At 47.7% G+C, this 27,574-nt stretch overlaps 2 protein-coding genes across 9 annotated transcripts in view; one reads left to right on the top strand and one right to left on the bottom strand.

Moving 5' to 3' along the window:
* The window catches only part of sptan1 (spectrin alpha, non-erythrocytic 1), a 27,234-nt gene extending 3,705 nt beyond the window's left edge, over nucleotides 1-23,529 (top strand). For 2 of the 6 annotated variants that reach the window (XM_035183988.2, XM_035183989.2), the window contains exons 2-56: nucleotides 3,282-3,521; nucleotides 3,628-3,753; nucleotides 4,203-4,343; nucleotides 4,486-4,766; nucleotides 4,852-4,996; nucleotides 5,095-5,249; nucleotides 5,389-5,524; nucleotides 5,609-5,710; nucleotides 5,813-5,950; nucleotides 6,155-6,265; nucleotides 6,385-6,462; nucleotides 6,590-6,745; nucleotides 6,835-7,039; nucleotides 7,210-7,391; nucleotides 7,493-7,736; nucleotides 7,888-8,010; nucleotides 8,112-8,329; nucleotides 8,472-8,564; nucleotides 8,964-9,098; nucleotides 9,336-9,484; nucleotides 9,710-9,766; nucleotides 10,638-10,836; nucleotides 11,044-11,148; nucleotides 11,237-11,269; nucleotides 11,369-11,404; nucleotides 11,886-11,933; nucleotides 13,203-13,294; nucleotides 13,383-13,527; nucleotides 13,617-13,798; nucleotides 13,893-13,992; nucleotides 14,353-14,550; nucleotides 14,627-14,773; nucleotides 14,859-14,962; nucleotides 15,258-15,420; nucleotides 15,707-15,721; nucleotides 16,728-16,859; nucleotides 16,965-17,102; nucleotides 17,187-17,291; nucleotides 17,449-17,657; nucleotides 17,757-17,877; nucleotides 17,977-18,098; nucleotides 18,233-18,365; nucleotides 18,454-18,552; nucleotides 18,633-18,792; nucleotides 18,980-19,056; nucleotides 19,140-19,349; nucleotides 19,509-19,805; nucleotides 19,912-20,024; nucleotides 20,331-20,348; nucleotides 21,702-21,756; nucleotides 21,840-22,036; nucleotides 22,114-22,167; nucleotides 22,249-22,395; nucleotides 22,870-23,017; nucleotides 23,102-23,529. In XM_035183988.2, coding sequence (XP_035039879.1) covers nucleotides 3,285-3,521; nucleotides 3,628-3,753; nucleotides 4,203-4,343; nucleotides 4,486-4,766; nucleotides 4,852-4,996; nucleotides 5,095-5,249; nucleotides 5,389-5,524; nucleotides 5,609-5,710; nucleotides 5,813-5,950; nucleotides 6,155-6,265; nucleotides 6,385-6,462; nucleotides 6,590-6,745; nucleotides 6,835-7,039; nucleotides 7,210-7,391; nucleotides 7,493-7,736; nucleotides 7,888-8,010; nucleotides 8,112-8,329; nucleotides 8,472-8,564; nucleotides 8,964-9,098; nucleotides 9,336-9,484; nucleotides 9,710-9,766; nucleotides 10,638-10,836; nucleotides 11,044-11,148; nucleotides 11,237-11,269; nucleotides 11,369-11,404; nucleotides 11,886-11,933; nucleotides 13,203-13,294; nucleotides 13,383-13,527; nucleotides 13,617-13,798; nucleotides 13,893-13,992; nucleotides 14,353-14,550; nucleotides 14,627-14,773; nucleotides 14,859-14,962; nucleotides 15,258-15,420; nucleotides 15,707-15,721; nucleotides 16,728-16,859; nucleotides 16,965-17,102; nucleotides 17,187-17,291; nucleotides 17,449-17,657; nucleotides 17,757-17,877; nucleotides 17,977-18,098; nucleotides 18,233-18,365; nucleotides 18,454-18,552; nucleotides 18,633-18,792; nucleotides 18,980-19,056; nucleotides 19,140-19,349; nucleotides 19,509-19,805; nucleotides 19,912-20,024; nucleotides 20,331-20,348; nucleotides 21,702-21,756; nucleotides 21,840-22,036; nucleotides 22,114-22,167; nucleotides 22,249-22,395; nucleotides 22,870-23,017; nucleotides 23,102-23,227 — 7,440 coding nt within the window. In that variant the 5' untranslated portion in view covers nucleotides 3,282-3,284 and the 3' untranslated portion in view covers nucleotides 23,228-23,529. The remainder of the gene's footprint in view (nucleotides 1-3,281; nucleotides 3,522-3,627; nucleotides 3,754-4,202; nucleotides 4,344-4,485; nucleotides 4,767-4,851; nucleotides 4,997-5,094; nucleotides 5,250-5,388; nucleotides 5,525-5,608; nucleotides 5,711-5,812; nucleotides 5,951-6,154; nucleotides 6,266-6,384; nucleotides 6,463-6,589; nucleotides 6,746-6,834; nucleotides 7,040-7,209; nucleotides 7,392-7,492; nucleotides 7,737-7,887; nucleotides 8,011-8,111; nucleotides 8,330-8,471; nucleotides 8,565-8,963; nucleotides 9,099-9,335; nucleotides 9,485-9,709; nucleotides 9,767-10,637; nucleotides 10,837-11,043; nucleotides 11,149-11,236; nucleotides 11,270-11,368; nucleotides 11,405-11,885; nucleotides 11,934-13,202; nucleotides 13,295-13,382; nucleotides 13,528-13,616; nucleotides 13,799-13,892; nucleotides 13,993-14,352; nucleotides 14,551-14,626; nucleotides 14,774-14,858; nucleotides 14,963-15,257; nucleotides 15,421-15,706; nucleotides 15,722-16,727; nucleotides 16,860-16,964; nucleotides 17,103-17,186; nucleotides 17,292-17,448; nucleotides 17,658-17,756; nucleotides 17,878-17,976; nucleotides 18,099-18,232; nucleotides 18,366-18,453; nucleotides 18,553-18,632; nucleotides 18,793-18,979; nucleotides 19,057-19,139; nucleotides 19,350-19,508; nucleotides 19,806-19,911; nucleotides 20,025-20,330; nucleotides 20,349-21,701; nucleotides 21,757-21,839; nucleotides 22,037-22,113; nucleotides 22,168-22,248; nucleotides 22,396-22,869; nucleotides 23,018-23,101) is intronic. The other 4 variants (XM_047344529.1, XM_047344528.1, XM_047344527.1 and 1 more) reach the window with 4 other exon arrangements.
* Nucleotides 23,484-27,574, bottom strand: dync2i2 (dynein 2 intermediate chain 2). Of its 3 annotated transcripts, none has more exons than XM_035183995.1 (9): nucleotides 27,258-27,574; nucleotides 26,251-26,523; nucleotides 26,060-26,169; nucleotides 25,670-25,827; nucleotides 25,482-25,591; nucleotides 24,926-25,090; nucleotides 24,551-24,786; nucleotides 24,301-24,458; nucleotides 23,484-23,818 (listed from the first exon to the last, which is right to left on the bottom strand). In XM_035183995.1, the coding sequence occupies exons 1-9, from the start codon at nucleotides 27,333-27,335 to the stop codon at nucleotides 23,580-23,582; spliced, it is 1,527 nt and encodes a 508-aa protein (XP_035039886.1). In that variant the 5' UTR covers nucleotides 27,336-27,574; the 3' UTR covers nucleotides 23,484-23,579. The 3 variants fall into 3 exon arrangements, with proteins under 3 accessions (XP_035039886.1, XP_035039887.1, XP_035039888.1); XM_035183996.1 differs by having other exon boundaries at nucleotides 26,251-26,496; XM_035183997.1 differs by having other exon boundaries at nucleotides 23,658-23,813.

Below are 27,574 nucleotides of genomic sequence, written 5' to 3'. Positions count from 1 at the left end.
ACCATCCGTCTTTTATCTCCTCTCAGCACTTAGGCTTCATCCACACTACTTAGTTTAAAACGTATTACTGTTACCATGGTTACGCCTGCCATCCACACTACTCCAGAGTTTTCAAGTTTGGAAGAAGAATTGTAGCTTAGAACTATTCTTAGTTAATGTACTATGAATTATTATATTAACAATAACTACATATTTTACCTAGTGTGATGATATCATTCTTCTAATCCCTTTGGTTTTTGTATATAAATGTGTGTTGTCTGTAGAGGCAGGTCCCTGTTCTGCTGATTAACAGCGTGACACGCCTCACTGATCATCAGCAGCCTCCGTGTGTTGTCCAACTGGACGTTGTGCTGCTCGTGGCCTCCAGTAACTAACAGACCCTCAGGGACACATGTGGAAACAAAGGTTTCAATTATTCCAGTTTCTTTCAGCCCACAGATCTTGGTTACCATGTCAACTCAGACAGCGCCAGTGTCTCTTTATAAAGAACTGACATATTTTAGCTTCAGTTTCCTAACAGCTGCTATTTCCTGCATCATTTCCTAACAGAAAGATTTCAGCAGCGGCAGTGATGTTGCATTTTCTCTCTCTGTGCCTGTAAAGGTGGATCATTGAACTTAGGAAGGAGTTAGAGTTATATGAGCATCCATCCGTGTAATGTACCCTGTCAGAACTGCTGGCTGCTATCAGAGCGTGTGGGCGTTAGTGAGAGCGAGAGCACGAACCCTGTCGAGGCAGCTGTGAGCGGCAGAGAGGGAAAGCTGTTATCTGCTGGTACAAGAAGGAGGAAGTGTTATCAGCAGTTACCGTGCCGTGTGAGTGGGGTGGTTATTTCAGGCTGAAATACATTTTGATGGAACGTTGTTCGAATAGAGACGTTGTCCAGCTGTTAGCAGCCAGGATCTTACACTGTCAATGCAGAGCTGATCATTAATTCTGTTCTAGTGTTTATGTCACTTTTAACACGTCACCTCATGAAACCTCACATGACTGTGAACATTTACTGAGTTACTGCGGTTTTTAATTTCACATCAGGTGACTTGGATTGTGCAACGTGAAAGTAAATCAGCTGTTACTTGTGTTTATGTCACTTTGTGTGCAAAGGTTCTGAATTTAAATCGTCTCCCAAAGTGTCTGTGACGAGCACTGACACAACAGACTCCTTTCATTCAGCTCGCTGAAGCTAATCTGTTCCAGCTGATGGGACCAGCCAGCACGTTGGTTATTTTAAATGACGACAGTGACGCTGTGCACACACACACACACACAGACACGCACACAGACACACACACATCAGGGTGCACATCGTCAAGAAGCATGACGTGACTCTAAAACACTTCTGAGCCTGTTCCTAGTTTCATAGTTTACTAAAGAACGATTACTCCTGAGATCAAATCTCACAAAGTGTGTGTGTCTGTGATGTGTGTCAGTTAACTTTGCGTGTGTTTCGCTGACATCACTGTAGAATCAGGTCAGTTAAATCCCTGAGATGATTTAAGCTCTGGGAACGGGGCCCGTGTTTTCAGATGGGGGGGGTGCTGGCAGGCGTTTTCCAGGCAACGTAGTGAGTCGATGGTCCTAATCTTCTTACAGTATACACAGTGAGAGCAGTGACACTGTGTTGTGTGTTTGTATATGTGTGTGTCTGTAAAGGTAATGACACCTCATCTGTACCCTGGATAAAAGCTTCACTCCACTAATCCTCCCATTGAGCACAGACATGGACGAGGAGACGCTTTCACATCCAGCCATCGCTTATTGTCTCCCTGTCTGCAGCATCAACAAAAAGCCTCTATACACACACACACACACACACACACACACACACACACACACACACACACACACACACACACACACACACACACACACACACACACACACACACACACACACACACACGGCCGTCAGTTATTGTGCTTCGGGTCTCGTTGACCTTGGTTTGTTTTCGACGGATCAATATCTGCGTCTCTTCCTCTTTGTCGTTTGATGGGCGGAGTCTGATACATAAACATAGAAAAGATTCAGATTTATTCTGTTGTTCAATGCTTTTAAATTCCTCTTCCTCCCAAAACTAAATATATATATATGTGTATGTAGAGAGAGAGGTTTAATATTTTACATTTTAAACTAATTTTATTGTAAATAACTATAAATAATAAGAAAACATAACAAATAAAGTAAAACAAACATATAGAGCTTTAATTAAGAACATTACCTTTTATGTAAAACATAAACCTAGATATCATATATCACATCTTTTCTACATTATCTGTGTGGCTCCAGTTATTCATCGTTTGTTGTTAAAACCATCACATGGTAATTAGTTCTGTTCTGATAACCTGTATCTCTCTGCCCTGTTGGTCTCGTTGTCTGACTGGTAGAAGCAGTGAGTTAGTGGTGGTTCACCAGTGTTCCCAGCAGACGGTTCCCTCAGCGTGAGGCGACACTGGGTCCAGAGACTGAGCGACACACAGGCTGACTGCAGCAGTCTCATTGTGTTGGGAAGCCTGGTTACTGTTAGCATGCGTGTGGAATGTCCGTCCCCACCCCCGTTTGGCATTTTCCTCTTTCAGCTGCTGGCCCCTTTGGTGCACAGTGTGGGACAGGACGGGATCGGGGGTGAGGGGACAGGACGGGATCGGGGGGGTGAGGGGGACAAACGGGCTGACTGGTTCTATCCTGCTTCATAGTTTAAAGACAAGTTTGTGTCAAGACTTAAGTTACATAATCTCTCCTGAACTTCTAAATTAAATTATTAATGAGAAACAGACGATTCAAACCATTTGTGTTTGTTAACAGAGAAGAAAATCTATTCATTTAATTGATTTAAGTTGTACGCTTGTGATGATGTCATTACATTTAATAACGTGCAGTGAAAAACGTGTTGATAACACAAGGGGGCGCCAGAGAGAGGAGCAGAGAAAATGTTCATATCTCAAAAACTAAAAAATGTTCATAGTTGAAATAGTTAGTTCATGTTTTTAAATTGAGAAATATTGTGAATCAGTAAGTTCAATGTTTTAATTTAGAAATGTTTGATGAAAGAAATCAATTTCAGCATATTTATCATGGTTTATTGTATTACACAAAGTTTTACAGGTTTTAGAGAAATTTAGCATTTGAAGATTCTCCAGGAAAAGACATCACAGGAAAAATCAACGTAGACACTGGCGAACATTGTATGTTTCAGAGCTCAAAGAGTTAAGCTCCTATGATGTGAAACTGTTTATTTGATCCGTGTTCAGATCTTACTAATACATTTAATGTTGTGTTTTCAGAAGATGGACACTGCAGGGGTCAAGGTGCTGGAGACAGCCGAGGACATCCAGGAGCGCCGGCAGCAGGTGCTCGACCGCTACCGTCGCTTCAAGGATTTGTCGATTACGCGGCGGGCGAAACTGGAGGACTCGTACAGCTTCCAGTTTTTCCGCCGTGACGCAGACGAGTTGGAGAAGTGGATCCAGGAGAAGCTGCAGATCGCCTCCGATGAGAACTACAAGGACCCGTCCAACCTGCAGGTCTGTGCGTCTGGTCTTTAATGACTCCCTGTGGTAGCGTTGGTCATTCTGTTTACTCAAAGACCAACTGGACTGTTTTATTCATGTCGTACGTCTTCTTCTACAGGGTAAGCTGCAGAAACATCAGGCGTTCGAAGCTGAAGTTCAGGCCAACTCCAGTGCCATCATCAAACTGGACGACACTGGAAACCGGATGATCACAGAGGGACACTTCGCCTCTGAGATCATTCGAGTAAGAGTGATGAAGATGTTGTCAGTTTAATGAATGGTATCAGTGTACAGTAACATTCTGTGTATCCATGGTGCCCGATCTCAGGTGCATAGAGAGCTGTGCATTCTGTCCACTGTTAACTCTGCATCTGGTTCAGTCCTACACGCCTTACCGGACACAACAGAAACCCATAGTTTCAAGTTTCAATATGGCTGAGTATATTCTAGTAGGTGTTGATCTGCGGTGACTCTGTGTGACACTGTGTGCTGTGGAAATTCTTCCAGATCATCTCTTCTGTCCTAGTTTTATACATTTATAAACCCTTCAAACACTTTCTAATTAAATACAGAGGAAAACTTTTGCTGAAAGATTTTGGTGAAACCTTTTTTTACAAATTACCATAATTTCCAAAACCTTCCTTCCCTATTTCTACTAACTTTTAAAACGTCCTCCTCTGCTGTGTGCTGTAGACTCGTCTGGAGGAGCTGCATCGTCTGTGGGACCTGCTGCTGCAAAGGACCAAGGAGAAGGGCACGCGTCTGCTTCAGGCACAGAAACTGGTCCAGTACCTGCGTGAGTGTGAGGATGCCCTGGACTGGATCAGCGATAAGGTCAGATTCAACAGTAACTAGTTCAGAAAACTAAACAATTCATTATTAACAAGCTATTTTTGTAGCTTCTAGGGACACACAACCATAGAAGTTTGTGTAAAAGCACTTTGATGACATCCTGAATGTTTTCCTCCACCTGAAGGAGACCATGGCCACCTCTGAGGAGCTGGGCCAGGACCTGGAGCACGTGGAGCTCCTGCAGAAGAAGTTTGAGGAGTTCCAGACCGACCTGGCGGCTCACGAGGAGCGTGTGAACGAGGTGAACCAGCTGGCAGCAAAGCTGATCCAGGAGAGTCACCCCGAGGCCGAGCTCATCGTGCGTAAGCAGGACGAGGTGAACGCGGCCTGGCAGCGCCTGAAGGGTCTGGCCCAGCAGAGGCAGGGGAAGCTGTTCGGAGCTGCTGAGGTGCAGCGCTTCAACAGGTAAACATCAGAGAAACGCATGCACAGCTTTGACAGTGTGTCTGTGTGATGATGCTCATAGACTGTTGTTTCATCCTGACAACAGGGATGTGGATGAGACCATCAGCTGGATCAAGGAGAAGGAGCAGCTGATGGCCTCTGATGATTTTGGTCGTGACCTGGCCAGTGTGCAGGCGCTGCTGCGCAAACACGAGGGTCTGGAGAGAGACCTGGCTGCTCTGGAGGATAAAGTACGCCATGGGCTGCTCTACAGAAAGTCAACACAAACACAGCAGCCACAAATTAACAAACATAATGTTCTAATCTCTTTCACTGCTCGTTCAACCAGGTCAACACTCTGGGCGGTGATGCAGAGCACCTGCAGCAGACACATCCACAGAACGCCTCCCAGATCCACCTGAAGAAGGACGAACTCGTCAACAACTGGGAACAGATTCGCACTCTGGCTGCCGAGCGCCGTGCCCGCCTCAACGACTCATACATGTAATGGTTGATGCGGCTGTCGCAGAATGCTTAGAAACATGAACGCTACACGTCCACAGGCAGATATTAGCTTAGTGATGGTGTCCTGTGGGTTTGAGCGTCACAGACACCTGCTCACTCCTGCCCTCTTGTCTTTCAGGCTGCAGCGTTTCACGGCTGACTTCAGGGATCTGACCAGCTGGGTGACGGAGATGAAGGCCCTGATCAATGCTGACGAACTGGCCAATGACGTGGCTGGAGCAGAGGCTCTGCTGGACCGCCACCAGGAGCATAAGGTAAAGTGTTGCATCAAAAAGTAAATTTCACACGTAATTACGAAGCGACATCCGTTTCAAGTGTTGTTCTCTCTTGTTGTTCAGGGAGAGATTGATGCTCACGAGGACAGTTTCAGAGCCACTGATGAAGCGGGTAGGGCTTTACTGAACACGGGACACTACGCTTCTGAGGAGGTCAAGGAAAAGGTACATTGAGATCTTTCTTTCTTTGGTGTGGTGTTATTGCCCCGTGTCTCCAGAGGCTCAGTAGCTTGTTTCAAACTGCTCGTTGTGTTGTTTTGTGTGTAGCTGGGCGTCCTCACTGAGGAGAAGGAGTCTCTGCTGGAGTTGTGGGAGGTTCGCAGGCAGCAGTACGAGCAGTGCATGGACCTGCAGCTCTTCTACAGGGACACTGAGCAAGTTGACAACTGGATGAGTAAACAAGAGGTAACCTCATTCAAATTCAATGCATCATGAGAACAAGCGTTAAAACCATGAACAGATATTGTTTTCAAAGTTTTAAACTCTGATATGATTTTATTTCCTGTTTCTATCTGCGTTCAGAAAACATTCAAACATTCCTTCAGGAAAGAATAAGTCTGGTGCATAAATGTGTTTTATAGATTTGAACGTAGTCTTTTCATTGTGCAGGCGTTCCTCCTGAACGAAGACCTCGGTGACTCTCTGGACAGCGTCGAGGCTCTGCTGAAGAAACATGAGGACTTTGAGAAGTCTCTGAGTGCCCAGGAGGAGAAGATCACTGTACGTTACATTAACTTTGTCCACTTCCTGAGTTAGAATATCATTCTTACTTCATTCTCTACACTTGTGCTGTTATGAAATAGAATTCACTCTCAACCTCTGTGTGTATTTGTCTCCAGGCCCTGGATGAGTTTGCTACCAAACTGATCCAGAACAATCACTACGCCAAAGAAGACGTGGCCACCCGTAGAGATGCTGTAAGTACAACGTTCAGCTTTCCTAACTTCATTTCAATTCAATGATGAATCATAAGCAGCTTTTAGTAATTTCTCTCGATGTGAACACAAAAAAACACACGTCTTCTCTCACTCTCCACATCTTCAGCTGCTCAGCCGTCGTAACGCCCTGCATGAGCGTGCTCAGTCTCGCCGAGCCGCCCTGGAGGACTCTTTCCACCTGCAGCAGTTCTTCAGGGACTCTGACGAGCTCAAGAGCTGGATCAACGAGAAGATGAAGACTGCCACTGATGAGGCTTACAAGGTGAGTTATCAGAGAGTTGGATATTGCGGTGTGCATATTGAAATCAGTGGTACGCTCCAACCTTTATGCCTCTGCTCTCTGGACAACAGGACCCCTCCAACCTGCAGGGCAAGGTGCAGAAACACCAGGCCTTTGAAGCTGAGCTGTCGGCCAACCAAAGCCGCATCGATGCTCTGCAGAAGAGTGGCCAGGAGCTGCTGGACGGGAAACATTACGCCTCCACTGAGGTGGATGGACGCATGGAGGAGGTCAGCTCCCAGTGGAAGAAACTGCTGGAAGCCACTGAACTCAAAGGTACGAGGAAAACATTGTGTTTGATGCAAAGACTCAGGTGTGAATTATTTAGTCCAATAATCCTGCATTTAACATTATTATTATTATTTAAAAGAGACTAAGAATGGTTAATTCCTCCCAAAGAAAGCTACAGAAGACTGAGCTGTTTATGTGAATTTGTTGTTTCTTAGGCATCAAGCTCCGTGAGGCCAACCAGCAGCAGCAGTTCAACAGGAACGTGGAGGACATTGAGCTGTGGTTGTACGAGGTCGAAGGTCACCTGGCTTCAGACGACTACGGCAAAGACCTGACGAGTGTCCAGAACCTGCAGAAGAAACACGCTCTGCTGGAGGCGGACGTGGCCGCTCACCAGGTGCGATGCTGTTCACTCAGGAAGGATATGTTTGATAACTGTTTTTATCTATGGAGCCATGTAAATGTTTCTATAAATGATTCTGTGAATGTCTTTCTTAGGATCGTATCGACGGCATAACGATTCAGGCTCGCCAGTTCCAAGAGGCGGGACATTTTGATGCCGACAACATCCGCAAGAAACAGGAAGCGTTGGTTGTTCGTTATGAAGCTCTGCGTGAGCCCATGGCCGCACGCAAGCAGAAGCTGTCCGACTCGCTCAGGCTGCAGCAGCTGTTTAGAGACATGGAGGATGAAGAGACTTGGATCCGTGAGAAAGAGCCGATCGCTGCCTCCACTAACCGAGGTAACGTCCTCACCATCCAGAGAATCCACAGAATTACAGTGAAGTCGATATATAGTCTCCTGCAGATGTTTGGTGACACAAATAAGAAGTGAAGTTGATGCTGTATCCTCATATTTCAGATGATTGATAAAGTCCTCTGTGTTTTCCACAGGCAAAGACCTGATCGGTGTCCAGAACCTGCTGAAGAAGCACCAGGCCCTGCAGGCGGAGATCAGCGGTCATGAGCCTCGCATCAAGGCTGTCACCCAGAAAGGAGAGGCCATGGTCGAGGAAGGTATTCATTTCAATTCAAAGCCTTGCTCGGTATCTTATTTGACATTGTGAAAATTTTTTTTAAGAAATGTTGTCCCCTAACCCGAACCCTGTCGTTCCCAGGACACTTTGCTGTCGAGGAAGTGAAAGTGAAGCTGGCTGATCTTCATGGACGCTGGGACACGCTGAAGGCTAAAGCGTCCCAGAGGAGACAGGACCTGGAGGACTCTCTGCAGGCTCAGCAATACTTTGCAGACGCCAATGAGGCCGAGTCTTGGATGAGGGAGAAGGAGCCGATCGTGGGGAGCCCAGACTATGGAAAAGATGAGGACTCTGCTGAGGTATGTGAAGGGAGGAGATGTGGTTTTCTCTCCTGAATCCTGATCTAACAGAAAGTTTCTGACCTTCTCCGCTGTTTCCAGTTTCTGCTCCATTTATTTCATATTTCTATCCCAGTCGTGCTAAATAGTTTGTTTTCCACAGGCTCTGCTGAAGAAGCACGAGGCTCTGATGTCGGACCTGAGCGCCTACGGCAGCAGCATCCACAGTCTGAAGGAACAGGCTACGTCCTGCAGGGTGAGACCCTGTCCTCATGCACACCCCATTCACACCCCCCCCCCCAAACTCAGGGAGGAGTTGCTGCTGCTCAACAAAGCTTCATCCACACAGATTTGTTTTCATTTTAAAACTTAAAAGATCTCTGTCCACACAAGCTTCCACCACCGTCTCAGTAATGATCTCCCTCCTGAAAACGGGTCCCATACACTGGTCATGTGCTGCTAACAGGAAGTAAATTGTCTTATTTGCATTTTAATTGCTTGGTTACAGAAAAAACTACAAACAGTGATGATGAAAAGTAAGAGCAGGGATTTATTTAGAGTCTGCAACAATGCAGCTCTGTTTTAGGTGCTTGAAAACTAAAGCATAGTCTGACAAATCAGTGACACCGATTATTGGTCTGTTTTTAATAAACAGCAACAAGTGGCGCCGACTGATGACGAGACCGGGAAGGAGCTGGTCCTCGCTCTGTATGACTACCAGGAGAAGAGCCCCCGCGAAGTGACCATGAAGAAAGGAGACATCCTGACGCTGCTCAACAGCACCAACAAGGTCAGTCCGACTGCTGCATGAAACCAAAAGTCACCTCAGAGATGATGCATGTTGAGAGACACCGGGAGAAAGTAGCTCGTCCAGTGCAGCAGCTTCTGGACAACATGGCCCAGTGGAGGGAGCTGGTTCAGGCTTCTCAGGCAACACATGGGACAGGTCATGGGACTTGTTGATGAACAGCTGAACATGTCTCCTCTGTGTCAGCTGTTACATATCCCCCTCTCCTCATTGCTGCAGGACTGGTGGAAGGTGGAGGTGAACGATCGTCAGGGTTTCGTTCCTGCTGCGTACGTGAAGAAGCTTGACCCCACCCAGTCGTCCTCCAGGGAAAACCTGCTGGATGACCACGGCAGCATCGCACTGCGACAGGACCAGATAGACAACCAGTAAGAAACCCACATCACAACCTGCACAATGCTGCTCACTAACTCTTCTCTCACTGGTTTCTCAGTCCTTTTAACCTCTTTACCTTCATTAGATCATGTCTTCTGCTCAGTTTTTGCACTAACGCCCGTTCCCCTGGGCTCTTTCTGTCTCTCCTCTGCTGTCCTCTCGCTCTGTTTGATAACTTAACCTGGCCTCGCTGTGTGTTCACCCTTGACACTGAGCAGGCTTGTCACCAAGGAGGCCTGCAGCGTGTCTGTGCGCATGAAGCAGGTGGAAGAGCTGTGAGTAGGAATCAGCGTCCCTCTGCGTGTTCTTGTGATCATGATACCACTGACTGTCATCAGCAGTCTGACCCCCCCCACCCTGAACACCCTCCTGTCGTGACACTGTGTGTACGTCGCCCTCATCTTCTATCAGCACATTGATAGAAGTTCCTCTGATGCCAACCTCTCAAACCCGCCTCATCCCAGACTCGTCATGGATGTTCATATCTCAGTTTCCTTTCTGTTCTCAATCAAAACCCATAAGCAGTTATGTTCTGCACATATTGAGCTTTGATTCATTTTTGTATTAGTTACATTAACCCATTAAGACCTAAGGTGCCGGAAGAAAAGGTTAAAGTTCTCAGCCTCTGAGGCAGATACAGACATGAAATAAAAACATTTTATAGCTTAAACATTTGGCTTTAAATGTGAATCATCGTCTTTTCCCTAAAGTTCATCGTCTGGGTCTGAATCTTCTTCATTATTATTTTCATTGTTTTCATCGATGAAACTCTAAATATCGCCCCCCCTCACTTAAAACACTCCTTTCCCATGAAAACATTTCATCAGTGACATGTCTTACAAAACACGCACACCTCATACAAAACATACAAAACACGCACACTTCATACAAAACACGCACACTTCATACAAAACATACAAAACACGCACACTTCATACAAAACACGCACACTTCTCATCCGGCACTGGGAGACGCACACAAACACATGTCTTAAAGGTGTATACACGTGTATGTTGCATCCGGTCTTAATGGGTTAAATCCAGGACACAAGGTCCCAGGTCCTCTTCTTTTTATCTACATCACTGATCACACTGGGACTTTAAAAACCTTTCTGATTGAATTCTCTGTTATCTCTTTGATTTAAAGGTACGGCACTCTGCTGGAGCTGGGAGAGAAACGTAAAGACATGTTGGAGAAGAGCTGCAAGAAGTTCATGTTGTTCCGCGAGGCCAACGAGCTCCAGCAGTGGATCAACGAGAAGGAGAGCGCCCTCACCAACGAAGAGGTCGGCTCGGACCTGGAGCAGGTCGAGGTCCTGCAGAAGAAGTTTGACGACTTCCAGAAGGTAACGCCCACACGCCTGTTTTAAACATTCCTCCTGTTCAGAGTCAAAGTCATTACATCACAACTCTGCTTCTTCCATAGTCAGAAATGTGTTTGGTACACAAGTCTATTTCTGCTTGTTTCCGCCTAATCACTCTCTTGTATTGTTTTACAATCATTTGTTCTAAATCCCGTCTCAGACAAAGCGTGTGACGTGTTGTGTTTGCAGGACCTGAAGGCCAACGAGTCTCGTCTGAGGGACATCAACAAAGTTGCGTCTGAGCTGGAGTCTGAAGGCCTCATGGCGGAGGAGGCGCCCATGGTTCAGGCTCAGGTGAGCTCTCCGTGCCTGGATCCCCTGTATGAGCCGTCCTCCATGTTTGACTTGTTGATTAATGCAGATCCTTTTTTCTCATTTGCAGCAACAGGAGATGCTCAGTTCTGCTCATGGCAAGGTGGGAATCCTTTCTGCAGCTTTCATGCACGTTGCCTGATATTTAAGAACCAGCAGTGAAATGTACTCTGACTCACATCGTGTGTTGTTTCTTCAACAGGACGAAGCTGATTCTAAGACTGCGTCTCCCTGGAAGGTAAAATACGTCTCTCACTGTTTAAAATACATTAAATCATCCATCGGTTTGATTTCATCTTAGACGAAATGCATTGACTGCACAGATTTGAGATTTGATACAATAACTGTGCATGACTGTTGATGTTTGATATCGAAGCATCACTTTTACTGCAGTCGTGTCCAAGCAGACATCTTCTCTGCATGAGGCTTGATGTTACATGTCCTCGTTGAATGTGATTGAACATTGACGAGACAACAAAGAAGCCTGTGAACTGCTGAGGCTTTGAATCATTGAGAGAAATGTCTTCAGATGTCTCAATCGTTCACTGGTTTGACTCATGGGTTCAGCTGTAGCCGTGGTGGCTGTGTTTACTGTTTCCTGTCACATCTCTGGAGAAGATGAAACCTGGGAGTTTCACAACACTCCTGACTGGTGTGGTGTTTTTCTGTTTTTGTCCTCCTCCTCTCCGATCTCCTCCTTCTGCCATGTTTGACTGTAGAATATACGATTGGCTGTTCAAACAACGGCTAACTTTAATACTATCAAGGTAAGAGTAACTAGTCCATCCCGACCTGGCTGTGAAGCCCCCCCCCTCCCCCTGTTTCTGTGTCCGGCATCGTGATGAGACAACTAACGCCGTCGTTGCCCTGGTTTCTTTTGGGTGTCACATGATCTCCCTCTTCCTGTCCTTGTCTCCAGTTATCAGTGTTCAGTTTAGACTCCGTGTTCGTCCCTCTTCCAGTCTAATATAGTTTGAATGAACGACATAAAGCCTGCGTTATGTCTTCAGCATCTCTTTGGAGATGTGGATGTTTTGCTCGTATTTTCTTTGTGTAATGTTCAGGGCTGGATTCAAAGAAAAAGATCTTCCGTTTAATCACGATTTTTATTTGAATGATCCGATATCGATCTTTAAAATCCCAACGTTGATCTTTGAATTTCCGTAGACGTGAAGCTTAACACCTCCACTCAGAAGGTGGAGGTTTTATTGTAACAATTCTAAGAAGCTTAAGATTAGTATTTATCTGATAAAACCAGATCCTCGAGAATTGAAATAAATTAAATGAATCGATATTGGATTTTGAGAATAGAAATCAAATCTAATCGGGAGATCTGTGTCGATTTCCAGCCCTCGTATGGTTTTTATCAAACTCCTGGTCCTGTGCACCTTCCCTTCATCTGCCTGTTTGTGCATCACTGTCTGTGTCCATCAAACGCACATCAAGCACAAACTCTGCACATGAGCACACACTGTATCTGCAGCTTTGTGTTAAACTCAATGTTTAATCTGACATTTCTCACCTCACTTTAAAATGTGACTTCATTTATTTGACAAAGAAGTTTAATGCTGATGTTTGAGTACATCTGTAATCTTCGCCTGACTTCAAATGGACATATTATGCTCTTTTTTATTTTCAGTCATATATAATGTCACAACGTCAGATGTCCATAATTAACATGTTTAAAGTAGTTATGATATAAATGTGAGAGAAAAGCTCCTAAAACACTCGATTGGACATTTGATGTTTAAATAGACGACAGATATTATTTTAATGTTTTCCACCTCAGTCGCCATTTTAGCTTTTTATATACAGATTATAATTGAAAAAGTTAATCCACCATATATTTATATTTTATATACTACTACTACTATTTATTAAATTTAGTGCTGTACAGTCACATTAACAAACAAAGAGCGTAACAGGTCCTCGTTAATCATTCAGATGAGCACATGATCATTTCACGAGCAGAACTCATCAGAAGAGACGAGCTGAGCGTTCGGTGCTGGTTCTGATGTGAACTCTTTTCTGTCCAGGAGCTGAATAATCGCTGGCGCTCTCTGCAGCAGTTGGCTGAGGAGAGGAGCAACATGCTGGGCAGTGCACACGAGGTGCAGCGATTCCACAGGTGTGAACCAAACACGACGAGAAAACACGGGGACGATCTGTGACGTCAGCAACAGGTTCTTAACCATGTCGTGTTCGTGCCTCCACAGAGATGCTGACGAAACTAAAGAGTGGATTGAGGAGAAGAACCAAGCTCTCAACACTGACAACTACGGTCACGACCTGGCCAGTGTTCAGGCTCTGCAGCGCAAACACGAAGGCTTCGAGAGAGACCTGGCCGCCCTCGGGGACAAGGTCAGGGGCTCTTCAGGATCTCAGCAGGATGTAAGAGTTTGTTTCCTCTGAGACTTTGACTCATTTTAACCCTCGTCTGCACCGCTCAGGTGAACTCTCTGGGCGAGACGGCAGAGCGTCTGATCCAGTCCCACCCAGAGGCCGTGGATGACATCCAGGAGAAGTGCACCGAGCTGAACACCGCCTGGAGCAGCCTGGTGGGTCGCGCTGACCAGCGCAAAGACAAACTGGGAAACTCCCATGACCTGCAGCGCTTCGTGTCGGACTTCAGGTGAGGAGCGAGCAGCCAGTAGATTCCACTGGGTTGAACTAGAATACAACTGGGTCTAAGAGATGTTTTAATGTGTGTCATCATCTGTCCACAGGGATCTGATGTCCTGGATCAATGGCATCCGAGGGCTCGTGTCCTCAGATGAGCTGGCAAAGGATGTGACTGGAGCCGAGGCTCTTCTGGAAAGACACCAGGTACAGAACTCCTCCTTCCAGATGTCTGCAGGTCACTAACCATCTTTTTATCCCATCTATTGCCGACTGGAGAAGAGCCGTGGTGTTCACATCCTCGTACCACGAGAAAGTTTGAGAAACACGTGATATTCCACAGCTTCATGTTGTCACTCTGTCATTAATTCTTTGTATTTCCTTCATTACGTTACCGGCCTGTTAGCCTCTGTAGCTTCTAGACACTGACGCTGATGTTAATGTTAGCGTTCATGTTGCAGTTGCTTAGCAACAGTGTTCTAACAACCACATCAACGCAGAGCTCACCATGTACACGACTTTTCCATCGTGACCACGAGCTCACAAGTTCTTTCCTCTTCTATCTAGGAACACCGCACGGAGATCGACGCCCGTGCTGGAACCTTCCAGGCCTTCGAGCAGTTCGGCCAGCAGCTGCTGGCGCGAGGCCACTACGCCAGTCCTGAGATCCAGCAGAAACTGGAGGCTTTAGACCATGAGCGTGCCGAACTGGAGAAGGCCTGGGTGCAGCGTCGCATGATGTTGGACCAATGCCTCGAGCTTCAGGTAAAGTTTTGTTCCACAAGATGACGGTGGTGACGTTACTGTGTCGTCGCTGACATCGGCCTTTGTCCCTCTTCAGCTCTTCAACAGAGACTGTGAACAGGCCGAGAACTGGATGGCAGCTCGTGAAGCGTTCCTCGCCAGCGACGACAAGGGCGACTCCTTGGACAGCGTTGAAGCGCTCATCAAGAAACATGAAGACTTTGACAAGGCCATCAATGTGCAGGTCGGTAACTGTTCCACCGCAGACTGAAGTCAAACTGATCCATCGTTGTGTTCTGTGCTTGATTACATTGTCCCATGTTGTACAGGAGGAGAAGATCGCCGCCCTGCAGTCCTTTGCTGATCAGCTGGTCGGAGCTGATCATTACGCCAAACCTGAGATCTCCAACCGCCGCGATGAAGTCCTGGACAGGTGAGGAGGATCTGTTTTCTAAGACGAGCTGTGACACGGTCTGATGCTGCGGCGTCAGAAGTAACCACAGACTGACCTCCTCCAGTGTCGCCATGTTTTATTTACAGAACGCTAAACCAGAATTTCTGTACTGTGTGTGTAGTGGAATACTCCAGTAACGCACGTAGTACACAGCAAGTATGTGAACTACTACGGCTTAATATGGAGCCTTTGGAAAACCCACATGTGATACTCCTAGACACACAGACACGATGTTCTTCTTCCTGTTATTTAACCTGGTCTCGATGTTCGCCAGGTGGCTCCGGCTGAAGACCCAGATGATCGAGAAGCGTTCGAAGCTGGGTGAATCTCAGACTCTGCAGCAGTTCAGCCGAGATGTGGACGAGATAGAAGCTTGGATCAGCGAGAAGCTGCAGACTGCGACTGATGAATCCTACAAAGACCCAACGAACATCCAGGTACAGATCCGACTTCTACATCACAGACGAATCTGTTCAGACGTGGTGTCAGTGTGAGTTAGTCAGAGAAGCGGCGTGTTTCTTAGTCAGAGAAAAGTTAAGAAGGAAAATAATCTCCCAGCTTCTTGGTCAGGTGATAACGTGCCTGAGTCATGTGACCTGAGCAACATTCAAACTGCTAATGTGTCTTGTTTTATTGACTTTACTCCTTAACTGTTGAATCCCTCCGTGTGTCCTGTCTGAAGTGAGACTGAACTTTTCTCCCACTGTCTTTATTTCTTCATAGCTGTCCAAGCTGCTGGTAAGTTTGTGTAGTGTGTCGCTGACTAACACCTGAGCAGGTTACTCCATGTGTCTGTCTGTGCTGTGTGTAGACACCACATAGAACATCCTGTCCATCCTCAGTCCGTCCCTCATCAGCACCGTCCAGCGCCGGCTTCTTTTCCACTTGGTTGTCAATTTTGATATTTTAATTCCTCTGTTAATTATATTTTATTCCAGGTTTGTCTTTATCATCAAATGTCATAGTTTTGAGTTTGGCTTCCATTTTTGTTTTCAGCTCTTGAGGAGAAGAGTCATCTTTAAATTTGCTTCACTTGTGATAAAGTTGATTTAAATTCGATCTTGGAATGAAATTCCGACGTCTGAATGATTCCTGATAAAAAACAGACAAAACGACGCTGGTCTCAAATTCTAACTTGAGAAAAGAAATGTGATCAGTTCTTGAAGTAAATGATGAAAGTTTGAGGCAGTAAACAGTGAAACGACCAGAAGACACAGACATGAAGCCACTTTGAAGAGACTCTTGCTCCTGTAGGTTTCTCTGCTGCAGCGTCACTGCCATTCTTCACTTGTTCGTCCTGTTTGTTTAAATCCATGTCCGACACGTTGTCTGTTGTAGTTTCTTTCCTTTTTTTTATTTCACCGTCAAGCACATTTTACACAATTTAAACTTTTTGATTAAATTTGGTCAACCTGTTTAAAAACCAGTAACTTCATCTCTTGTGCTGAATGTAAGTATGAAACCAGTGTGAGATGAAGACATCTGACCAAGGTTTGAGGACACCTCCATTTCTTCAGTTTTCTTTTAAAATTTCTGCAGTTGAAGTTCTTTTCTTCAGCTGGACGACGACGCTCTGACGCTTCATCCACGCCTTCATTTTAAAACTTAAACAACCTCGTACGATAAACTGCTTAAATTTCTATAAAAACTGTAAAACTGGGGGTGTTTTTAAAACAAGTGTTTTTGTAAATGTTTCCAACTCGTGTTCTCACGCTGCGTCCATGTTCCCCCCCTCCTCCGTCAGAGTAAGCATCAGAAACATCAGGCGTTTGAGGCGGAGCTGCACGCCAACGCAGACAGGATCCGGGGCGTCATCGATACTGGAAACACCCTGATTCATAGAGGAGCCTGCGCCGGCAGCGAGGACGCTGTGAAGGTAGGTTCACACTGTGAAGGTTATTAGTTAATGTCCATTACGTTTAGTTTTTTAGCAGAATGAGATTCACAGGTGGTAAATAAAGTGACTGGTCTGTCTCTTCAGGCACGACTCAGCGCTCTGGACGAGCAGTGGCAGTTCCTCGTCAACAAATCAGCAGAGAAGAGCCAGAAACTGAAAGAGGCCAACAAGCAGCAGAACTTCAACACCGGCATCAAGGACTTTGACTTCTGGCTCTCTGAGGTGAGCGGCACACAGCTGGAAACTCTGAGCTGAACTTCTCAGGGCGTAGAGTGTGTGAGGCTGATGCGTGTCCTTGTCCCTCAGGTCGAAGCTCTTCTGGCATCTGAGGATTATGGTAAAGATCTGGCCTCAGTCAACAACCTGCTGAAGAAACACCAGCTGCTGGAGGCTGATATCTCTGCCCACGAGGTAATGAGCTCATTACTCTGCATGTGGGTCGGATCAACCTCAGGAGACACAACAGACCTTATTTCACAAACTTTAGACTTGTCACTACTTAGAGAAACCCCACAGAGCCACTTATTAGTCCCAAAGAAGTCCAACTCTGACTTCCTCTGCTCCCCAGGATCGTCTGAAGGACCTGAACGGCCAGGCCGACAGCCTGATGGGCAGCAGCGCCTTCGACACCACGCAGGTGAAGGACAAGCGCGATGCCGTCAACGGCCGCTTCGCCAAGATCAAGAGCATGGCAGGCGGGCGCCGAGCGAAACTCAACGAGTCGCACCGCCTGCATCAGTTCTTCAGGGACCTGGATGATGAAGAGTCTTGGATCAAGTAAGAACGTTTCCCTTCAGTTCATGTTCTCCAGAGGAACATCAGCACTGGTTGTTCCTCAGTGTATTTATGACCCATTTCAATCCTAAACGCACACAGAGAAAAGAAGTTGCTCGTGAGTTCGGAGGACTACGGACGTGATTTGACAGGTGTACAGAATCTGAGGAAGAAACACAAGAGACTGGAGGCCGAGCTGGGAGCGCACGAGCCGGCCATTCAGGTACAGACTGTTCATCTGTTTGTCTGTTTGTCTGTCCTCATTCAATGATCATGTGAAGTTGGATTATTCACTTTCTGGATTGTGTGTGTGTGAGAACAGTCGGTGCTGGACACTGGGAAGAAGCTGTCTGATGACAACACCATCGGTCAGGACGAGATCCAGCAGAGACTCGCCCAGTTTGTCGACCACTGGAAGGAACTCAAAGACTTGTCTGGAGCGAGGTACTGTCGTCCTGCTGAGAACACACACACACACACACACACACACACACACACACGCACGCACACACACACACACACACCTCTGCAGTAGCACCAACAGCTGTGTGATTGTGTGTGTTTGTGTGTTTTCCCAGGGGACAGAGACTGGAGGAGTCGCTGGAGTACCAGCAGTTTGTTGCGAATGTGGAAGAGGAAGAAGCTTGGATCAATGAGAAGTTGAATCTGGTCGGGAGCGAGGATTACGGAGACACACTGGCGGCTGTGCAGGTGCTTTTCAGTGGTGGAGAGAACGCTCTCAGTTCCATAACATGAAATCCGTGTGTGTTGAAACCTAATGAGTGTTTGTGTTGAACAGGGCCTGCTGAAGAAGCATGAAGCCTTTGAGACGGACTTCACCGTCCACAGGGACAGAGTCAACGACGTGTGTTCGAACGGAGAGGAGCTGATCAAGAAGGTACCGAATCATCCACTTCCTGATTTGTGTGACTACAGGAGCAGCAGCAGTGTGTTCATTTGTGTGTCTGTTTCCAACAGAACAACCATCACGTGGACAACATCAGTGCCAAGATGTCGGCTCTGAGAGGGAAAGTGTCCGAGCTGGAGAGGGCTGCAGCTCAGAGGAAGGCGAAGCTGGATGAGAACTCTGCCTTCCTGCAGTTCAACTGGAAGGCCGACGTGGTCGAGTCCTGGATCGGTACAAATATATACTAATGAGCTCGTTTCAGACATAACTCCGGAGAAGGTCCCTAACATAGACCAGCTAATTACCTCTGTTTAGAGCTCATACTGCAGCCGGCCACCAGGGGGCGATGATGAACAGTGTGACTCTGCTCAGACGAGTCAGAAGTTTGTGTTTTTATCTGAAGCTGTTTGTGTTTCAGGTGAGAAAGAAAACAGCTTGAAGACCGACGACTACGGCAGAGACCTGTCGTCTGTGCAGACTCTGCTCACCAAGCAGGTCCGTCCCTGCTCTCAAACCCTGTTCACCCTTTGTTCCTCGCTCTCCTCTGACCAAGTGTGTTTCTGGGCGTCTGTCTGCAGGAGACCTTCGACGCCGGCCTGCAGGCCTTCCAGCAGGAGGGCATCACCAACATCACAGCTCTGATGGACCAGCTGCTGGCCGCCAAGCACGTCCAATCAAAAGCCATCGAAGCTCGTCATGCCGCCTTGATGAAGCGCTGGAACCAGCTGCTGTCCAACTCAGCCTCTCGCAAGAAGAAGCTTCTCGAGGCTCAGGAACATTTCAGAAAGGTAGAGAGGACACGCCTGAGGATCCTGTTCTTTGAGTATCTGTAAAAAATCATATTTTTCTCATGAACATCTCTTGTCAAAGATAAAACGCAGCTGAAGTGAAGCATCTTAAAAAAACTTTCCTTAAAATTACACTTGTGTGTTTTTTTTCCTCCACAGGTTGAAGACTTGTTCCTCACATTCGCCAAGAAGGCGTCGGCCTTCAACAGCTGGTTTGAGAACGCAGAGGAGGATCTGACCGACCCGGTGCGGTGCAACTCTCTGGAGGAGATCCGGGCGCTGCGTGAGGCCCACGACGCTTTCCGCTCCTCGCTGAGCTCGGCTCAGGCCGACTTCAACCAGCTGGCCGAGCTGGACCAGCAGATCAAGAGCTACCAGGTGGTGTCCAACCCCTACACCTGGTTCACCATGGAGGCGCTGGAGGAGACGTGGAGGAACCTGCAGAAGATCATCAAGGTCTGAAAATATCTTAGAAACCAAACTCGGCTTTCTCACCTGAGACGAGTTCCATGTGACGGTTTGGATTCATGTAAATGATAAATCCACTTTTCTCTGAGCGTAGGAGCGAGAGCTGGAGCTGCAGAAGGAGCAGAGGCGACAGGAGGAAAACGACAAGTTGCGTCAGGAGTTTGCTCAGCACGCCAACGCCTTCCACCAGTGGCTGCAGGAGACGAGGTACGGGGCGGGTTCCCCCAGTTCTTACCACGTCACACAGATGTCAGGTCGTCTCATACAGTTCCAAGTGAAGAGCTCGTTTCAGCCTGAAAAGGACAGTGTTCTGCTGACGTCTGTAAATGAAGACGTTGTTTGTGTTTCCACTGAAGTTGAGTCTGTGTTATACAGAAGCTCCAGAACATGTCAGGAACATGTGCAGACTTCAGTTCAGCTGCTGGTTGTTGTTGTTGTTGTTGCCTCATGTTGATGATGTGTATTCTCTCTCCCCCTCCGGGCTGCTCTGCTCGTGTTCTCGCTGCTCAACAGGACGTATCTGCTGGACGGGTGAATACCACTTCTCCTTTCACGTGTCTGAGTGTCTGAGTGTGTGTGGATGTTGTTAAATGATGGAACTTGGGAGCATTTTAAAACCACATGCTCCTCCTTCTCCTGTGTGATACCTGTTCTCCCCTCTGGTCCCCCGCCCTCTCTCTGATAGCATAGCGTATCGACGGGTTATCTGTGTCTATCAGTACCAGGTTGCTGATGATCTTTCTGGAAGGTTCAAGCTTTGCTCTGTTTTCTTTTGCTTTCCCTGATCCACGCTGTGTGCGACCTCGTGCACCCCCGTCTAAACAGTGTTGAGTTCAGTGTGTTCTAACACACACCTCCCAGTGACCTCACTGGTTCACCTGGTTTCTCCCTCAGCACTGAGGGCCTGTCCCAGTTCACCCCTTAGCGCCACCACTTGGCCCCTGATGATGTAGCGAGTGTTGTCCCATCTCCTCTGCCCCATGTGTCTCCGTTTGGAGGGGACACTACCTTCCTCTCTAGGGGCTGAGGACTTGTGACAGGCCCCAGATCACACGTGTCCTTTAACGCAGCTTTTAGACAGATTCAGTTTATTTCTCTGCACGTGTTCATGTTGTGTAACAGAAAACGTTCTGTTCATCACGTACTAATGATCCACTGGAGCAGCAGCTCTATCCTCACATGGTTACTCTAGATATTTGACATCGGCTTATTTCCAGTCGCAGTTAAAACACAACACGTCCACATGTGATGTAAATATATCACAACAACAAAGAAATACACGTTCAATCACTTCATCAGCGTTGCCCTGGCAACGATCTGCAGTATTTTGAGCTGAATCAGAGCTTTTATTCTGAAAAGTCCAGTCTGAAGATTGTTGCTTATCTAACAGACGACAAAAATTCACCAAACATGAACATTAATAAAGCAAATCTTTTATTTTATGAAAAACATAGAATAATTGAACTGTGTAAAAGTGAAGGACCAGTGGCTACATAAATACACATTTATTCAAAACCATGAAAAGTAGTGTTCACTTCACTGAGCTGAAGAAATATGAACTTGACATTTATGAAACCAGGAAGGACGAAGGCAACGTTTTCTAACTTCACTCTGACACCAAGTCACAATAAAGAGATTCAGTATTTTGGCAGCCTGTGAGGAGGCGTCACTAAAGACACAGAATTCTTCTTTATTAAACTACGTCAACAATCATTGGAATAGAATCCGTCCTCTCCTGGCTCTGAACAGAATTTGTCCCGTGGTCGTACTTGGTGTCCGACCTCGTCGTACAGGTTTGTCTTCCTAACAGTGTGCGTCAGAGTGAGTGCAGTCGTTATCCAGATGTGCTGCTTCTTCTCTCACATCAGTTTGTGTTGCTGTCAGGTCGTGTATGGTGGAGGAGTCTGGAACCCTGGAGTCGCAGCTGGAGGCCACCAAGGTAAAAACCATTGATAAGGTAACGCTGCTGCCGGACGTCGGAGCTGAAGCAGGAAATGAGGGTTTTTCTTGATGTTCCTGCAGCGCAAACATCAGGAGATCCGGGCGATGCGCAGTCAGCTGAAGAAGATCGAAGATTTGGGTGCAGCGATGGAGGAAGCGCTGATCTTGGACAACAAGTACACGGAGCACAGCACAGTGGGTCTGGCTCAGCAGTGGGACCAACTGGACCAACTGGGAATGAGGATGCAACACAACCTGGAGCAGCAGATACAGGCCAGGTACACACCAGCAACACGGCTGCTGATCGCCTGAGTCACGTTTACATGGAGCTCACGTCCGTCCCTCTGTCTTTCAGAAACACCACCGGAGTGACGGAGGAGGCGCTGAAGGAGTTCAGCATGATGTTCAAGTACGTGGCGCTGACCTGCCGTCGTCCTGCCGTCTTTCTGTGTCGGGGTTTGAATCCTCATGTTCTCACGTCTCTTCACAGGCACTTCGACAAGGAGAAGTCCGGGCGTCTGAACCACCAGGAGTTCAAGTCCTGTCTGCGCTCGCTGGGCTACGACCTGCCCATGGTGGAAGAGGGAGAGCCTGATCCCGAGTTCGAGGCCATACTCGACACCGTGGACCCCAACAGGTCCGACGCCACTTCAGCAAATCACAGACGCACTCTACACAAAGTCTGAATGTTTGTGTCGGGACAGTGTGGACAAGAGAAGACGTCTGGTTCAGTGTCTGCTGAGCGTCATCACACTCAGAACTTTAATGTTGTAGTTGTAATTCTTTACTTTTTCTCTTAATATCAACCTGATTTGCATTTATTTATAAGAAGTGTTTGATAACGACATTTTAGGAATCATTGATTATATACGTGTCAGCTAAAGTTAGCTTGTGACAGCTAGCTAACAGCTAGCTAACTTCTTCACTCCCCAATATCAGCATCTGCCCCAAAAACAACAAATTGGACTTTTGGGATTTAATGAACTTGTAATGTGTAACAAACTACTGCTCCGACACTTTCCACACTAAAGTATCTGTTGTCTTACCGTGTGACTGTGTGTGTGTGTGTGTGTGTGACTGTGTGTGTGTGTGATTGTTTGTGTGTGTGCAGGGACGGGAACGTGTCGTTGCAGGAGTACATGGCGTTCATGATCAGCCGTGAGACAGAGAACGTGAAGTCCAGCGAGGAGATCGAGAGCGCGTTCCGAGCTCTGAGCACCGAGAACAGACCCTACGTCACTAAAGAGGAGTTGTACCAGGTGAGTGGAGCACCTCCTCCTCTGGATCTGATTCAGTGTCAGTTCAGCTCTAACTTTCTCCTCCTCCTCCTCTTCTCCTTCTAGAACCTGAGCAAGGAGCAGGCCGACTACTGCCTCTCACACATGAAGCCCTACCTCGACAGCAAGGGCCGCGAGCTGCCGTCAGCTTTCGACTTTGTCGAGTTCACCCGCTCGCTCTTCGTCAACTGATCCCCCCCCCCCGCCAGTGACCAATCGGGACGCGTTTTCCCAAACACACACACACGCTTCCACACGAACACACAGCTGAAACTGCATGATTGTGGCACGAGGAATCCTCACTGATAACAACCGTCTGTATCTATTTATCTCGCTCTAACGTTGTGCTTCTCATGATAGCAAAGTGACTGTCTGCATTTGAATGTGATTGTTTTAGCTCTCAATGAATTTAAGAACCTAATAGTAAGAATAATATAACAACAACCTGACAACTGCAGTGTGCTTTAATAAACGCTACTGGTTACAACTGGAAATCTGCGTCTGCTGCTCTTTATTTCACTTCAGCACTCGACACCATCACAGGTCATGCTGCCACCTGATTGGCTATCTGCTCCAGCTGGCTGCTCTCCCTCGGGCTCTGCTCCGACAGGTCAGCGCTCAGCTGCCAAACGCCGAGCGTCCCGTCGGTGTTTCCCACGGCCATCAGGCGAGGGTCGTGAGCGTTGAAGGCCAAGCTGGTCGCAGCGTGTCCGGCTCCTCCCTGCTCGATGGTGGCTGCTGCTCGGAGAGATCTGCGGCCCAGGTCAAAGATCTGCACCTTCCCTGAGACAGAGTGAGAGCACGTCATGTTTTCATCCGTCTGGTTGGAGGATGGACGTCCAGTAACTCAGTGGGAGGACAGAACACGTGTCAACAAAGATCTCATTCAGTTTGGGTGTGAATCTGGACGAAGGGAACAGATCCAGGATTTTCTGTTTTCTTTCGTCCACATTGTGAACTAGTAGAGTTCAAATCCCTTAAACAGGCCTCAGAAAGTCTATAATACCTAAATATGTTCAGGCTTGTTTTCATTATGTGAACGTGAACTGGATCATGTGGAGTCTCCAGAGTATTTCTCCTCTTGCCTACTTCACCTTATCTTCAGTTATGATGAAGTGTAACTGAGACTCTGATATTCCTTCATCTTAAATTTCATTCATAGGGTTTTAAAGTCTTAATTTTACAGTTAAATAAAACCAAGCTGCCCCACATCACGCACACTCAGACATCAGTGTAACGACCACCACGCAGGTTCGATGCTGCACCTTGTCCTGTGGCTGCGGCGAACACCAGTGGTCTGCTCGGAGACCACTGCACCTGGAACACGTAGGAGTCGGAGACCCTGAGCGAGAGGAGCGGGTTGACCTGCAGCAGCGAGTGGACGTGGGCCAGCCCGTCGGTCCCCGCGCTCACAAACAGGTTCCTGCAGAGAACAGGAAACAGGAAGTCACCACGACTCAGCTGCAAAATAATCACTGACCACTTCCGTGTCTGGTCTGTATGTGGCGCTGTCACCTGTGAAAGGGGGAGCAGTGTATGGAGTGGACGGGGCCGCTGCAGGGCCGGAAGGAGAAGACGGCCGGGGCCCTCGGGGTCACGCTCTGCCCCTCGGAGGCGACGGCGGCTGGCGTCGTGGAGGAGAAGGAGCACCTGAGCAGGAGGCCGCCCTCCGAGCCGACCAGGAAGGTGTCCGAGTCCCAGGGGGAGAGAGCCAGGGAGGTGACGCCCACGGTGCTGCTGCCCCCCCGAGTCTGAGGGTTACAAAGAAATCTAGTCATTCTTTTATTTTGAAATCACAGTCATCTGTCAGCTCTGTCGGAAGCCCTGTTACCATCACTGGGGCTTTTATTTTGAAATGTAGGAGTTCCTCTGTTGCATTACATTTCTCACCTTGACGCTGACTCCGTGAGGAACCTGCTGACGTACGAAGGCGAAGGCGGCGTCCAGGACAAACCGTCCCTGGTCAGAGTCCAACGTCCACAGCAGCACTCGTCCTCCTGAGCTGGCACTGAGGACGCCGAACTCCCCTCTCTTCTGCAGCGGCACCCAGGAGACCTACACACACACACACACACACACACACACACACACACACACACACACACACACACACACACACACACACACACACACACACACACACACACACACACACACACACACACACACACACACACACACACACACACACACTCAGTATATAAAGATGGACGACATGACAGCTCACAAAAAGTGAAGCCAAATCGTCTTAATCGCCCCCTGGTGGCTGGCTGCAGTAAAGGTCATAAACCCCTCCTCCATGTCAGCAGATGGGACATGAACCAAACAAAGACTTTCTGTTGGTCGGATGATTTAAAGGGTTAGGAAGGCATGACTGACAGCTGAGACTGACTCCTGATTGGTTGTGTCTGGTTGGATCGTTGTAATTTATTAGAAACCCAGTTACCTGATAAACAGGCTCTCTGTGACTCTCTGCTGACATCCCAGTTAGAGCCAGAACAGGGTCCTGAGTCCGACTGGTGTCCCACACGACCACCTCTCCACTGTACAGACCACCTGCACACACACAGACACACACTGTACTCAGTTCTCAGCTCGTGGTGTGAGAGCACAGACGGCCGGGCGCTGGTGTACCTGCCATGAGGGCGGGCTGCTCCGGGTGGCAGCACAGAGCCGTGACTGCAGTGGGAACATCTATCACCAGATCCGCCTGTTTGGGGTTCAGACCTCGACGATCCAGATTCCACGTGCAAACGTACGAGCTCTCCGTGCTCCAGCCTCCATCGTCAATCCTGCCCACAAAGAAAACCAGTGTTCAACTCAACACAACTTTAGGTTTTGCTCGTTCTGTCTGGGCGGTTGTAAGGGGGCGTGTCAGACAGGTGTGTCATATGCAAATGAGGAGGGGTGACAACACACCAGAGCAAAGAAACAGTGAAAAAACATCACGTGTCTCTTTAAACTGACTTCAGATCAAATGTTTAAGGTTTGTTCAAACTTGAAGCACGAGGGTTTGTGACCTACCGGCCATATCCACAGGCCACAACCGAACCTGTGCAGCTCCAGGACACACAGGTCACATGAAGACCTCTGTCCTGGGCGACGGGATGTTGGAGTAAATGAAGACATGAAACCTGCGAACATGGAAGAACAGTGTTAGGATATATCTGCCTTTAAGACAGGTCCCTGCCTCCTGATTGGTCGGTGCTGCTTACCAGCTGACTGTGGTCGCCCCAGTTCACCTGGAACCCGTCGAAGGCGTGACTCCGGGCGTTGGTGACCAGCTCTCCAACGAGCTCCTCCTCCACCCGCTGCAGGAAGTCCCTGAGGCCGGGGGGGTCTGGAGCCTCAGGGTCCAGCTGTGTGAGCGGCTCTGGTTCTGTCTGAGTGGAGCTGCTGGTCGTGGACACGCTCTGGACCTCTGCCTCACATCTGTGCACGGCTGAGGTCTGACATCCTCTCTGAGACAAGAACACACCTGAAACCACCTGAAGCCACCTGACACCGGTTCACACTGGTTCACACCGGTTCACACGAGGCTCCTGAGTAACTGACTCCATGTTCAGGGTGGTCACATGTTCAGGGTGGTCACATGTTCCACTATCCAACAGGTTCAGGTTCATTTCTATGGCTCCATGTTTCATTCAGACAAACAAGTTTTAATCAGTCGATTATTTCATCGTGCTAAATGTAAATATGTTTGCTTTTATTTATAATTATTGATATTTTGTTGTCAAACTGTCAAATATCAAACCTTAATGACACACACACACACACACACACACACACACACACACACAACACACACACACACACACACACACAGAGAGCTACCTAACACATTACCCCTCTAGCCCTGTAGCCAGCTTTAGCCCTGGGCGCTCCTGGGCCTGCAGCCTGGCTTAGCTCAGCTGCTAGCCCTGTAGCTGGCTTTAGCCTTGTAGCTAGCTTTAGCCCTGTAGCCAGCTTTAGCCCTGTAGCCAGCTTTAGCCCTGCAGCTAGCATTAGCCCTGTAGCTGGCTTTAGCCTTGTAGCTGCTTTAGCCCTGAGCCAGCTTTAGCCCTGGAGCCAGCTTTAGCCCTGCAGCTAGCTTTAGCCCTGTAGCTGGCTTTAGCCTTGTAGCTAGCTTTAGCCCTGTAGCTAGCTTTAGCCCTGCAGCTGGCTTTAGCCCTGTAGCTAGCTTTAGCCCTGTAGCTAGCTTTAACTGTGGATGAAAACAAACCGTGTCTCGTTGACTCTCGTGTTTCTTCCTCCAAACTGACTCCACCGTCACTGAGTCCGAAGCTTCGTCTGAAAACATGATGAAAGAAAATCCTCCATTAATTCTTCAGTTTGAACCAGCGCAGTTCTGACATGTTTATAAAGTTCTGACACGTTTCATCCCTGTTGAGCTCAGAGAGAAACTAAGATAACTAATCATAAACTAACAGAACTGATCATAAACTAAGATAACTAACCCTAAACTCATTTAAGCTAAACTTCGCACGAAGCCATTTTCTCTAAAGCTTCCGTTGCCTTGGATACGCACAGGACTTCCGG

Source organism: Hippoglossus stenolepis, chromosome 18 (genome assembly GCF_022539355.2).
Source record: "Hippoglossus stenolepis isolate QCI-W04-F060 chromosome 18, HSTE1.2, whole genome shotgun sequence".
In the NCBI taxonomy this organism is placed as follows: domain Eukaryota; kingdom Metazoa; phylum Chordata; class Actinopteri; order Pleuronectiformes; family Pleuronectidae; genus Hippoglossus; species Hippoglossus stenolepis.
The sequence above is the reverse complement of the archived record's forward strand: the minus strand, read 5'-3'. Positions and strand labels throughout refer to the sequence as shown.

Bases quoted from the DNA above. Each gene is read 5' to 3' on its own strand.
- dync2i2 (XM_035183995.1), bottom strand. From the start codon at position 27,335: ATGTTTTCAGACGAAGCTTCGGACTCAGTGACGGTGGAGTCAGTTTGG. The intron at 24,459-24,550 runs GTGACAGCGCCA...TGTTCTCTGCAG, and splicing joins CACTGCTCCCCCTTTCACAG to GAACCTGTTTGTGAGCGCGG. The intron at 23,819-24,300 runs GTGCAGCATCGA...ACTCTGTCTCAG, and splicing joins CGCCGCAGCCACAGGACAAG to GGAAGGTGCAGATCTTTGAC.